General features: G+C 43.2%; 1 protein-coding gene across 9 annotated transcripts in view; it reads left to right on the top strand.

Annotated features, from left to right (window-relative positions):
- The window catches only part of STAC (SH3 and cysteine rich domain), a 337,228-nt gene that overhangs the window by 206,431 nt on the left and 118,298 nt on the right, over positions 1-12,499 (top strand). For 4 of the 9 annotated variants that reach the window (XM_003358355.5, XM_084987802.1, XM_084987803.1 and 1 more), the window contains exon 1: positions 11,926-12,304. The exons of the other annotated variants lie outside the window; for them this stretch is intronic. In XM_003358355.5, coding sequence (XP_003358403.3) covers positions 12,194-12,304 — 111 coding nt within the window. In that variant the 5' untranslated portion in view covers positions 11,926-12,193. Of the gene's footprint in view, positions 1-11,925; positions 12,305-12,499 lie in introns of those variants that run through there. 9 annotated transcript variants of the gene reach the window in all.

Raw genomic sequence — 12,499 nt, forward strand, 5'->3', positions numbered from 1 at the left:
CAATGGAAACAAGGAGATAGGCCATTCAACCCCCTAGTAGGTAAGGGTCAACAAAATTGTTAAGTCAGAGGAGATGCACAGCAATTTGTAAATGAATTGGGAAGCAGTGGGGAGATTATGACAACACTTAGAACAACGGAACCAAGGAAGAGGTCAAAATATAGTGCTTTGGTGGTCAGCTATTAGGTCTGGTTGAGAGGTGGTCATCTATGGGAGCTAATATTTGGTTAGTTCATGCTTCAGCAATCCAGGATGGGGAATGTTAATAGGAGGTATCATTGCATTCTACCAGCATCTGTTGAAATGGTGAAGTAACACTGGATATGTGTGTATGTTAGGGGAGAACTAATATTTTTGCAGAGAAAAATAGTCTAGAACGATACATGTAAAAGGTGGGAGAATATTGACTGGAAATCATCAGAGAGTGTGTATGATTAAAAAGGAAGACGCACATTAAGGAATTACATTAGCACATCCTGGAAAAACTGTTGCCTCTGCCACTGTTGTTCATAGTCACATGGATTTTTAAACAACAGAGTCATCTCTTAGTTAATGTGTGGTAGTTTCACAGTGCTCTCATGTAATTTCTAATGAGTGAGACTTGTAAATCATCCCTCTTTTCTGAGGTGCCTGCTTTTTCTTTAGTTAAATACATGTGTGGCTTTGTCAAATAATTCCCAAATAATGAAATATACATTGTTTTCACATTGTACATCATTTTCATAACTATAGTGTTTTTGTTGAGAGACAGTGCTTTTCTCTCCTTGGTTTTTCACAATGATCCTATTTCTAAGAGTTTGCAACACCTCTAAGCAATTTTACTGGCATTCGAGGAAGTGCAGGAAGTCTTGGCTTCCTTCTCTTAGATGCTGTGATGAAAACAACTGTCCATTGTCAGTAATTGCTGTATAATTACTCTGCTTTCATAAGTTTGGGAATTGGTCCACAGTGTAGGGATGCTCAACAAAAATAACTTCAAATATTTTAAAATTTCCTTTAAAAGTCTATATTTATAACCTTAATAGAAAAAAAAAAAAAAACTCCTCAAGCCTTGAAATTTCCTGGTGTATTTTCTTGACCATTCAATGATTTCCTCTTTTAGCCTCATAATTCCTTTGTTATATATCATAACAATTAAGAATAATCCATTCTGGAGTTCCCCTTGTGGCGCAGTGGAAACAAATCCGACTAGGAACCATGAGGTTGCGGATTCAATCCCTGGCCTCACTCAGTGGGTTAAGGATCCGGCATTGCCATGAGCTGTGGTGTAGGTCGCAGACACAGCTTGGATCTGGCGTTACTGTGGCTGTGGTGCAGGCTAGCAGCTTGTAGCTCCGATTAGACCCCTAGCCTGGGAACCTCCATATGCTGCAGCTGCGGCCCTAAAAATAAAAATAAAAAAAATTTAAAAAGAATAATCCACCCAGTCTGTCATTTACATCTCCCCAGACGTATAATGTAAATAGCCAAGTGCTTCCAATAAGACTTTCCATGAAGAGTGTACCTGCACAACACAAAGAGATAGCAATCTATGAAGAATAAACAACCTCAAAGCTGATATTTTATGAAGCAAGATGTAGACATATTAAAAATGATTTTCTCCAAAAACCCACAAAAAAAAATAGTCTTTAAATTTTTTACTTTCCTCTGCAGGTGCTAAGTTCCATGGTCCTTCTTTCTTTTATTTCTTATAGTAGAGGCTAGAAGCCTGGCTATTGAGTAGAGAATGCTTTAAAAAAAGACAGGGGATGTCACGTAGTGGAATGACTGGAATTAGAGGGTTGGATGACTGTGGATAAGATGCAGACAACAACCACTTCCAAAGGTCTGCTGAAGAACAACTCTGTTGATAGTGTCTCTCACTGTACCCTGCATCTGATAAGTTATCATTATTAACTAAGGAGACAAAAATCCCCATTTTTCTGGCCAACTCTGCAAGAATAAAGACAGATGAAACAGCAGTGTATTTCCTAAGTCCAGGCTCTGTGGGTAAGTCTGCCTTGGCTATGGAGGGAAGAAAATGGCATTTAAGGCTTAAGGCCTGAGTCATCTTTTCCAGGCCAATTGTCAAGTGCCTGATGGATGGCTCAGGGCTGCCAAGTGAGTTATTAGAGGAACACAGAGGGTTACAGGAGGCAGAAGGACAAAGTAGTAATATAACCCCTCTCTGGAAAACATTGTAAAGAGATTTTTGAGATTCATTTGCCCCCTAGCATGACTCTACAAGCATTTAGAACATATTTCAAAATAAGTGCAAAGCTTTATGGATAAAGAGCCGGAGTGATTATGTGTTTTTGTTGGATTCTTGTTCTGTGTTTTGAGCATCAGTCCTGCTCACTTTCTAGGGGTGTCATTGAAGACACATTATGATTAAAAGAGCATAAAGTGAATATTCCTAATCCTTTAGAGATTGTAAATGTGCAAGTTACATGTATGTTTGGACTTTAGGGCTCCCTCTACCAAATGGGTTCCTGCTTCAGAGGGAACCAGAGCTCCCTGTGTCTGGCTGCCTGGCATAAAGATTCCCTATTACATGTCTCAGAACTGTCTAAGGAGTGGTCTTTCTTACTTGGTGACCCATTTAACCTTCTAGAAACCCTATATGCTTCCCTCCTCACACTGTTACTCATCAGTACCATTCCTCTTAGAATGACTGATATGCAACTTTCCCCCTGGGCCATTTGTACTTAATAATAATTCAAAGAATTTTTCCAGCCTTTCTCTTGTTGAGCATTGTCTATATGATCAGTAAATGTTACTCACCAAGAAAAGAAGCTGTAGTTTTTCTAAGAACCACACCAAAATGCCCCTACACAAGCACCCTTCCATGTCTGTACGGATATTGCACGTTCTGCTAAAGATTCTTTCCAGAAAAATTTTAAGTCATCTTTTGAATTCCACTGGAAACTTCCTAAACATCCTTTCCACTTGGTGGGCACCATCCTTCCTGCCTGTACTCTCAAATATGTGCATGTTTCTTATACAGCAGTGATCACACTAAGTTTTGCTGTTTGCTTGTATGTGTCAGGAACCTGAGGTTTAGACTATGAAGATGTGTCCAGAATCTCCACTCTGCACTTTCTGTATCCCATTAGGGAGGTCATCAAGCCTTTCAGGCTTCCAGTGACCTCACCTATAAAATGGGTTTAATAGTATTTACCTTGCCAGGTTGATGTTTAAGAATAAGAGAGAGAGTGAAGTTTTTTGGTTCGTCTTTTTTTTTAGGGCTGCACTCATGGCATATGGAAGTTCCTAGGTTAGGGGTATAATTGGAGCTGTAACCTCTGGCCTACACCACAGCCACAGCAATGCAGGATCCAAGCCACATCTACCACTTATATCACAGCTCACGGCAACATGGGATCCTTTAACCCACTGAGCGAGGTCAGGGATCGAATCTACGTCCTCATGGATACTAGTTGGGTTCATTACTGCTGGGCAACAACAGGAACTCCCAAGAATGAGTTTTTAATTGTCCTCTAATAGTCCCTCATAAATGATCCTTCATAGATAAATCATGGTACATCTGTACAGTGGAATACAGATTTGTTTAAAGAAAGGATCATGTATATGTATATTATTGACACAGAACTATCTTGTGACATATTATTGGAGGAAAAGAAAGTTACAAAAATACTTAGAGTCCTGAGATCATTATTATGTAAATACACATAAATTTAAAATTATGCATATATGCATGTGCTTCTAGAAGGAGGCCAAAATGCTAATAGTTATTTCCAATTGTGGTGGAATTTTGAAATATTTTTCCTTTCTTTGGTGTTTCTTGAATACTGCCTGAATAATGATAAAGCTATTGTTTTGGAAATGAACTTTAGAAATACTGTGCTTAATCTCACAATAAATTTGAAGACTTGGAGGGAAAAAAGTGTACAGCTGGTAGCTTGGTCATATATTCCAAAGCTGAATAAAGCAATGACCATTGGGATTGATGATCAAGTAAACAGACACTAGTTCATTGTGCCATGTATTAGTTGACTCCGCGGAAGTATTTAACCTATGTGAGCTTCCATTTTCCACTATGAGAAATGGGTGTTTGGAGTTTCTGCTGTGGCACAGTGGGTTAAGAATCTGATTGCAGCAGCTCCAGTTGCCGGTAGAGGTGTGAGTTTAATCACTGGCCCTCGTGGAGTGGGTTAAAGAATCCAGCATTGGGAGTTCCCGTCGTGGCGCAGTGGTTAACGAATCCGACTAAGAACCATGAGGTTGCGGGTTCGGTCCCTGCCCTTGCTCAGCGGGTTAACGATCTGGCGTTGCTGTGAGCTGTGTGTGGTGTAGGTTGCAGACACGGCTCGGATCCCGCATTGCTGTGGCTCTGGCGTAGGCCAGTGGCTACAGTTCCGATTCAACCCCTAGCCTGGGAACCTCCATATGCCGTGGGAGCGGCCCAAAGAAATAGCAAAAAGACAAAATAAAATAAATAAATAAATAAATAAAAATTAAATAATCCAGCATTGGAGTTCCCATAATGGCTCAGTGGTTAGCGAACCCAACTAGCATCCATGAGGATGCGAGTTCAATCCCTGGCCTCCCTCAGTGGGTTAAGGATCTGACATTGCCATGAGCTGTGATGTAGGTTGCAGACATGGCTCGGATGCCACATTGCTGTGGCTAAGGTGTAGGCTGGCGGCTACAGCTCCAATTGGACTCCTAGCCTGGGAACCTCCATATGCTGTAGGTGCAGCCCTAAAAGACAAAAAGGCCAAAAAAAAAAAAAAAAAAAAAGAATCCAGCATTGCTACAGCTGAAGTGTAAATCGCAGCTGTGGCTTGGATTCACTCCCTGGCCCAGGAACTTCCATATGCCATGGGTATGGCCATTAAAAAAGGCAGGGTGGGGGGTGTTTCATTAGACCTATAGGTTCCTCTCCAGAACTGACATTTTATCTTTCATTCATTTAATAAATATTCACTGAGCACCTATCATATGAGCACCTAAGCCTCAGAGATATGTGATGAAGAGAAGAGATGAAGTCTTTGACCTCATGGAACTTACATTCTAAAAGACACCAAGTTAAAAGAGATGAAAATGGATGTTTTCAGCTGATAGGCGCTGAGGTCCATTGGCCATGAGAAATAATGGTGGGGAATTCTCAGCTTCAGGGAACAGCAACAAGCACTGAAGCTGGGAGAGGTAATAGACCAGGCATTTTCAAGGCACAGAAAGGCCAGCATAAACCAGACCATGTGCTTCCCAACCTGTTACCCTTAATTCATAGGATAGGATATGTAAAGTTCAATGTTCATGACTAGCCAAAGGGCCAACATCTATAAGAAACTTTAGCTATTTGCTGCATCTAAACTCTTCAGATAGGAGATAGTAATAACTTTAGAAATGTGGAAAAGATTCACTTTTGATATATATTTTTTGGGTGTCAGTTTGGGCGCCCACAGCATATGGAATTTCGCAGGCTAGGGATCGAATCAGAGCTGTACCTGCCAGCCTAATCCACAGCCACAGCAATGCTAGATCTGAGCTATGCCTGTGACCTACACCACAGCTTGCAGCAAAGGAGGATCTTTATTTTAACCCACTGAGCAGGGCTATGGATCAAACCCTCATCCTCATGGATACTAGTAGGGTTTGTAACCCTCTGAACCACAGTGAGAACTCCCCACTTTTGATATTGTATATGCATTTGGCTGTAATGAAGAGATAACCTAATTCAAAGCTAATAATATTGACCAAAATCATATGACAAATGATAATATAATAATAATAATAGCAGGACCAGACATTTAATATAATCTTCTAATACTTACATAAATCCCTTGAAATAGGGATTATTATCCCATCTTGGACTTGAGGAAACCAAGGCTGAGAGAGAGATAAAATCAGTTGTCTAAGATCCCATTGCTTTTGAGTGGAGAATCTGAGATGTTTGGAGTTTAAATTCATGGCCTGTCTACTAAATGTAGAATAAAGATTCAAGTTGTCCTCTTCTCACAGAGTTAGTTATAACCTACTCAGTTAGAAACAGCCCACACACGCTCTCTTTAGAAGAAAGAGGTAGATCTTAACGAGAAAACAGCTACAGCTACATGAGGTGAGGACCTTGTGCCCTTTTCTAAGCAACTCCAGCAGGGAATGATTACAACTCCACCAAACAGTGCTATTCAAATATTATCTCTTATTTGTGTTGCTATTATTCTTATTGATTTATGCTTAGAAAAGCAAGATAAGGATGCTTTAGCAGGATCTCATTTACCCTGCCAATATGAGTCTCCATATTTAATGATTCACTTTGGTGCTGACGAGAGACCAGTCCAAAGCTGCTGTGAGGACTGCAGATTGGCGTTAACAGTTGCTCAAAGTAGGGCCTGTTGTTGTTTTTGTGTTGTTAGCTGTAAGACTTTGGGAACTTCATTTCTCTGGGCTTGAAGGCACATACACCAGACAAGGTAGCCAGAGGGTAACGGTTAATGCTGGGATTCCCAGTCCTCCTTTACAGGCTGAACGCCTAGTATGTCTTGACTTCTTGGCTGTTCCTTCAAAGTGAAGATGTAGTTATTATTGACTCTTACGATAAAAGAATGGAGTGGGAAACCCTTCATTCTTTAAGGACACTTCCTGTGTCTTCCATTATACTTCTGGCTCCCAAATTTCATCACTCCTTCCTTTTTAGGCTTGCTTCCTCTTCACCAGATTTGGGTTCTGCCATTGTTTGGGCAGTCAACAGAGCAGAACCAAAACTTGGCCCAGATGTATCTGTGTTCAAATCCTGTTCCCACACTCACTGTGGAATGTAGGATAATTATATTTATCTTATTAAGGTTTTGTAGAGATTAAATGAAATAACACATAGAAAATCTGGATTTCCTATCATGACTCAGCAGTTAACGTATCTAACTAGCATCCATGAGGACACAGGTTCAATCCCAGGCCTCGCTCAGTGGGTTAAGGATCTGGTGTTGCTGTGAGCTCTGGCGTAAGTCGCAGATGTTGTTCAGATCCTGCGTTGCTGTGGCTGTGGTGTAGGCCAGTAGCTCAGCTCTGATTCGACCCCTAGCCTGGGAAACTCCATATGCCTCAGGGGCGGCCTTAAAAAAAAAGAGAGAGAGAGAGAAGAAAATATTATAGAAACCCAGTGCATGTTCTATGTTATCCACTATTATTATCAACAATCTAATTGCCAAACCCTATGCCCTTCTCATATATCTCTTTACTCATGATGACTTGGACGCATAAGACATTGACAGCTACTCCTTTATTTAGACCCTCTCTCCTTTATCCTTGTCAGTTCTCCACCTTCTGGACATTCTGATGATCTTCCCCTTTCCCTTTCCTTGCTGTTCTTTTTTGTACTTTTCATAAATATGGCTGTTTTAGTTAAGTAGTCTTGATAAAACATTTTACTAAATGGCTCTGGAAGAAGCCAGGGGCTATAGAATGAAAGTCCAGTCTCTTTATCCAAACTTGGAGCAAAGCACCAGGAGAGGGTTGAAAGCATTATACACTCTTGCTGAGCAGTGTTCCTGCAAAAGGCAGTCATAGGAAATCAGGAGAGCTTTGCCCTCTTTACAAAGTAATGAATGAGTAAATGAACTAGGAGAGGGAGCCTCCTGTTCAAGTTTGTGAAGATACATTTCTGCATACCTCACACTTCTGCTGGCTTGGTATTTAACCAGTAACAGATTGAAATGGACCATGAAGCAAAGCTATAAAAACACAGGGTCCTACTGCTGGCTCAAGACTTAGGATAATTATTTGCCACTTGACTTTCCCAGCTTCTGATAGAAATGAGGACATCCTGACAGCCATAGCTGAAATGTTACCACAGCTTCTAATGCAGGACCTACAGTCTTCTATGTGGTCTCACCCCAGTACAACTGGGAATCCTAAAGAGGTATCTCACATGGGGCCATGAAAAGGTACACTTCTGCTCAGGGATGTCAGTGCTTTATCAGATGTCCTCCGGGAGTCACTCTGCTGATCCATCATCCACTAACCCCCAGTACTTGGAGAGCATCAGTCCTCTGGGTGCTGCTACCAATATATCAGCATCTCCTCAGTACCACGTCAGGGCCAGCTTTCATGACAATGTGAGAAGACTATCACCCCAGGAGTTGGAATCAGGAATGGTCACATAGTTCCCAAGGTAGCAGTGCCTGTGACCCAAGCCTCAAGGCATTCTACACAAATATAGTGCCATCTATTTCTGCCAGCAGCCCTCTCCCCATAGACTCTAACAAAGCAGCATCCTGTCTGCCTGCACCCTGGTTCCCAGAGACTAGCTGTGGACCTAATGTCCTTTGTGCAAACCCCATGCCTCCAAAAACCAATAAATCCCATGTTCACAAAACAGTGTGACTCTCAGTTTAAGATCCTATCTTGGCCAGTAAAGACACAATTCTCAGTATCAATGAGCTTGTTTGATTTTAAATTCCACTGTTTTCTAGAAGCATCCTGGGTCTTTCTCCATTCAGAATGTGCAGAGCACTTGGAATAACAAATGTCTGGGCCATCTTAGAGCTCAGAGAGCTATAAGAGCAGTATCCTTTCACCCTCAACTAGAGGCTGAGGAACCAAGATGGGAAGACCTGTCCTAGTGGAGCACAGAGCCCAGTGGAAGGTCAGGCAGCTTTGTCACTGATTACTCAGGGAAGGATGATATGAGACCACAGCGTTAGTTTGGAAATCTAAATCAGACTATGAGAATTAGGGAAGGAGAGTTCAAGAGTAATAAATGTTTGTGGATGTGTTTTTGAAGAACAAAATAACTTAGTGAAATATCAAAAAATGAGGTGGGAAGGCATTTATGGGAGAGAAACACATGAGCAAAGGCTTGATTAGTTTTGACAGCTACAGGTAATTCCACAGTTTCCTAGGAAAAGCAGCTATTATTTATCAGACCAAGGATTTCTGTTAGGAGGACGGGGGTGGAATGAGGAGAAAGGATGTACTAGCTCCTTCAATATTTCCCTCAGGGGACAACATTTAAACATTTGCTATTGGAGTATGACTAGCGTTAATCAAAGTTTAGCATTTACTAAAATGAAAGATGACATCTTATAGCTGCTTTTCAGTCCTTAAAAAAATAAAAGCCAAAGATGAAAAATGTCTTGTTAGCCACAGTGTGCTTGCCCACCAAGATTGGAATTTTCCATGGACTATGGGGGCTTTACTTCCTCAGGAAACCCCTCTCTTGTCCCACACTATTTCAGGCCCTGCATTTGTACACACTCATTAGAGTCCTGCACTGTCTCTTATCACAGTTCGCGAAAAAATCTGTGTGTGGGTGTGATTTAATTAATCTGTATCTTTCCTAAGGTTCCACATTCCAGGAGGACAGTCTTAATCTTTGTTTTTCTCTCTGCTGTATCATCAGTTTGTAACACCATGTCTAGTATAGAATAGTGCTTGATAAAGATGTGTTGATCCTGCTGTTCCCTCCATTTTGTGCTGTTACCATTATAATTTTAGCGACTAGAATTTTGTCTTTATTGAGAAAACTGGCATTGTTTTGAGGAGGAAAAAGGCTGTAATCATTCGGTTTAGCCAGCATGGCCCAATCACATGAGAGGCTAACAACCACAGGAGTATTTAGAGCACTCAGAGCCAAGTGCCAAGTAAGGGGCTGTCACTTAGAACAGAAGCTTTCAACTGATGTCCAGGATGGAAAGAGTAATAGGTTTGTTGTTGTTGTTGTTTTCCAAAGGACATGAGCTAGGGCAAGCATGAATCAAATACATAATTCACAGGGTCTAGTGCAAAATGCAAATTCTGGGCCTCTTGTGCAGAAAGTATTAAGAATTCCAAGATGTTGACAGAAGAGCATTAATCCAAGTGCAGGGCCCTATGTGACTGCACAGGCTACATGCCCATTATAATAGGGAAGAACAAATCTACTTCATATTAGACCTGTTCCTTTTCACTTGAACCTTTATGTTCTGTTGCTAGTGCTTAGTCATGCCAACTCTGCACCCTTTGTAAAAGAATGTTGTCTATAGCTTGAAATATACGGGATAGCCTATTCTCAAGGCTCTGACCCTTAAGAGTCAATTCATAGAAAGAGAAAAAGCTTTAGAACAGAGAATAACATTTGCCTTGTTAGAGGTTTACAGGAACAGCATGACCAGGATCTTAACAGCTACAAGTTTGCAACAACTAACAGCACCCTTCCCTCACCTAGCTTTTAAAAGTGCTTTGCTGGGAGTTCCCATTGTGGGCCTAGCAGATTAAGAACCAGACATTGTCTCTGTGAGGATGTGGGTTCCATCCCTGGCCTCACTCAGTGGGTTAAGGATCAGGCATTACCGCAAGCTGTGGTGTAGGTTGCACATATGGCTCAGATCCAGTGTCGCATGGCTGTGGTATAGGACTCAGCTGCAGCTCCAATTCGACCCCCAGCTTGAGAACTTCCATATGCTGCAAGTGCAGCTGTAAAAAGGAAAAATACACACACACACACATATACATAGGTGTGTGTGTGTATTTATTTGTGTGTATATACATATATATACATGTGTGTATATATGTGTGTGTGTGTATTTGTATATGTAAATGTATATATACGTATTTGCCAAAACCCTTCCAGGAGTTTGGGGTTTGGGAATGGTCTCTCCTTGCATAGCCCTGCTATAAACCTTTCTCTGCTCCAGACTCCAACTTTTCAGTTTGTTTGGCTTCACTGTGCATTGGGCACATGAACTTGCATTTAGTAACACCATGAAGCTGGATTTGCAAATATTTATAGTTAATAAAGAAAATCTGAACGTAAGTTTATAGTTTCCTGTTAGAAAATTAAGTTTGGTATTCATGGGGCGGGGGGCGGGGGGAGCCGTTTAAATATCCAGATGGAGTTCCTTTCCCTGCACACTGAGGTTTTTCCTCAAAAGATACTAAATCCCTTCCACCCCTTTATCCCATGGGGCATCTCTCTGTTTCTAAATGATCTACTAAGACAGGAGTTCCCATTGTGGCACAGTGGAAACAAATCCAACTAGGAACCATGAGGTTACAGGTTCAATCCCTGGTGTTGCTCAGTAGGTTAAGGGTCCAGCATTGCCATGAGCTGTGGCGTAGGTCGAAGATGCAGCTGGGATCTGGTGTTGCTGTGGCTGTGGCAGAGGCCAGTAGCTGTAGCTCCAATTAGACTCCTAGCCTAGCAACCTCCAGGGTGTGGCCCTAAAAATCAAAATAAATAAATTAAATAAAAGATCTACTAAGGCAGATTGGCTTGCCCCTCTATAAATAGCCCTGACCTCCTTGCTCTACTGCAACACCCACTGTCTCCTCGGCTATGAAGATTTGGCCTAGATTTGAGGCTCTACAGTCCAAAAAGAAGGATTTTGAAGGCAAAATAGGTTCAAATCCCAGTTCCACCATTTATACTTCAGTGAGTTAGAGGAAATTACTTCGCCTCCCTCAAACCCCAGTTTTCTCATTTATAAATGGGAAGGATAATACCTAACCTAATAGGGCATCTCTGAGGATGAAATAAGATAAAAAGAGTGAAGGGTTTAGCACATAAATGGACAGCAAAACTAGGACGGATCCTCATTGCAGTATGTCTATGTTTTAGTCCAAAGCTGAACTGAAGAAAGAGAAGCGCCCTCAAGCCAGGGAACCCCAATTCTGCTTCCTGCATCACTAAACCCTATAAATAACTTACCTAAGTCATTGGCTCCCTGAGAGTTGTTGCAGGTGATCCCTGCAGGCTGGGCCCTTCACTGGCATTTGGTCTGAATTTTCCCTCTCCCTCCTAAAACATCCCCAGACTTTTACCCTGCTGTGCGAGCCCAGCCTCCCATAGAGCCTCCAGAGGGCACGGCCCCCTCCTGGCCCACGCCCACCCGCGCTGCTCCGGGCCAGGGGCCCGCAGCCCCGCCTCTGAGCCGCCGCCTGCCCCCACCCCTTTTCTGGCGGGCGGGCCACCCCTAGCCCGCTTGCCTGCTGCTGAGTGGCAGTCACGACTGTGCGCGCTGGCGAGGTGGCCGCAGGCAAGGCCGGGTGGGGCGGAGCGGGCGCTTTCCCTCTGCCTGCGGGGAGTGCGCGGAGGTGGGCAGGACCCGGGAGGGGTGAGGCCAGAGGAGGGCGCGTTGTCGCCTCGGCGAGGATGGGAGTCCCTGGCCTCCGGAGCTGAGCGAGCCAGAGCGTGGCCGGGAGGGCGCACCGGAGGGAGGCGAGCCTCGCTGTTCCTCCGGGAGCCCAACACCATTCCCGCGCCGCCAAGATGATCCCCCCGAGCGGCGCCCATGAGGACGGCGTGGACGGGCTGCCCAAAGAGGCGGCGAGCGCGGAGCTGCCGCCTTCGCCTGCATCCACCAGCAGCCAGGAATCCAAGGTACCGCGCACACTTGCCCCAAGAGAGCAGAAACTCACTCTCCTCTTCCTCTCTGGCCACCTTTGTTTCTTTCCAACTGGTGCTGGCGCTGGAGGCTGAGATGTGTCCCTAGTTGCTCTTAAGGACCCGTACCTCCCTTGAGACTTGAATGTCCAGGAGGACTCGCTGCTACCGATACTGGATCACATCCCTGGG

Source organism: Sus scrofa, chromosome 13 (assembly GCF_054392235.1).
Source record: "Sus scrofa isolate SSC_HxYL_T2T_F1_AM1 chromosome 13, Sscrofa_HxYL_maternal_Yorkshire_Landrace_v2.0, whole genome shotgun sequence".
In the NCBI taxonomy this organism is placed as follows: domain Eukaryota; kingdom Metazoa; phylum Chordata; class Mammalia; order Artiodactyla; family Suidae; genus Sus; species Sus scrofa.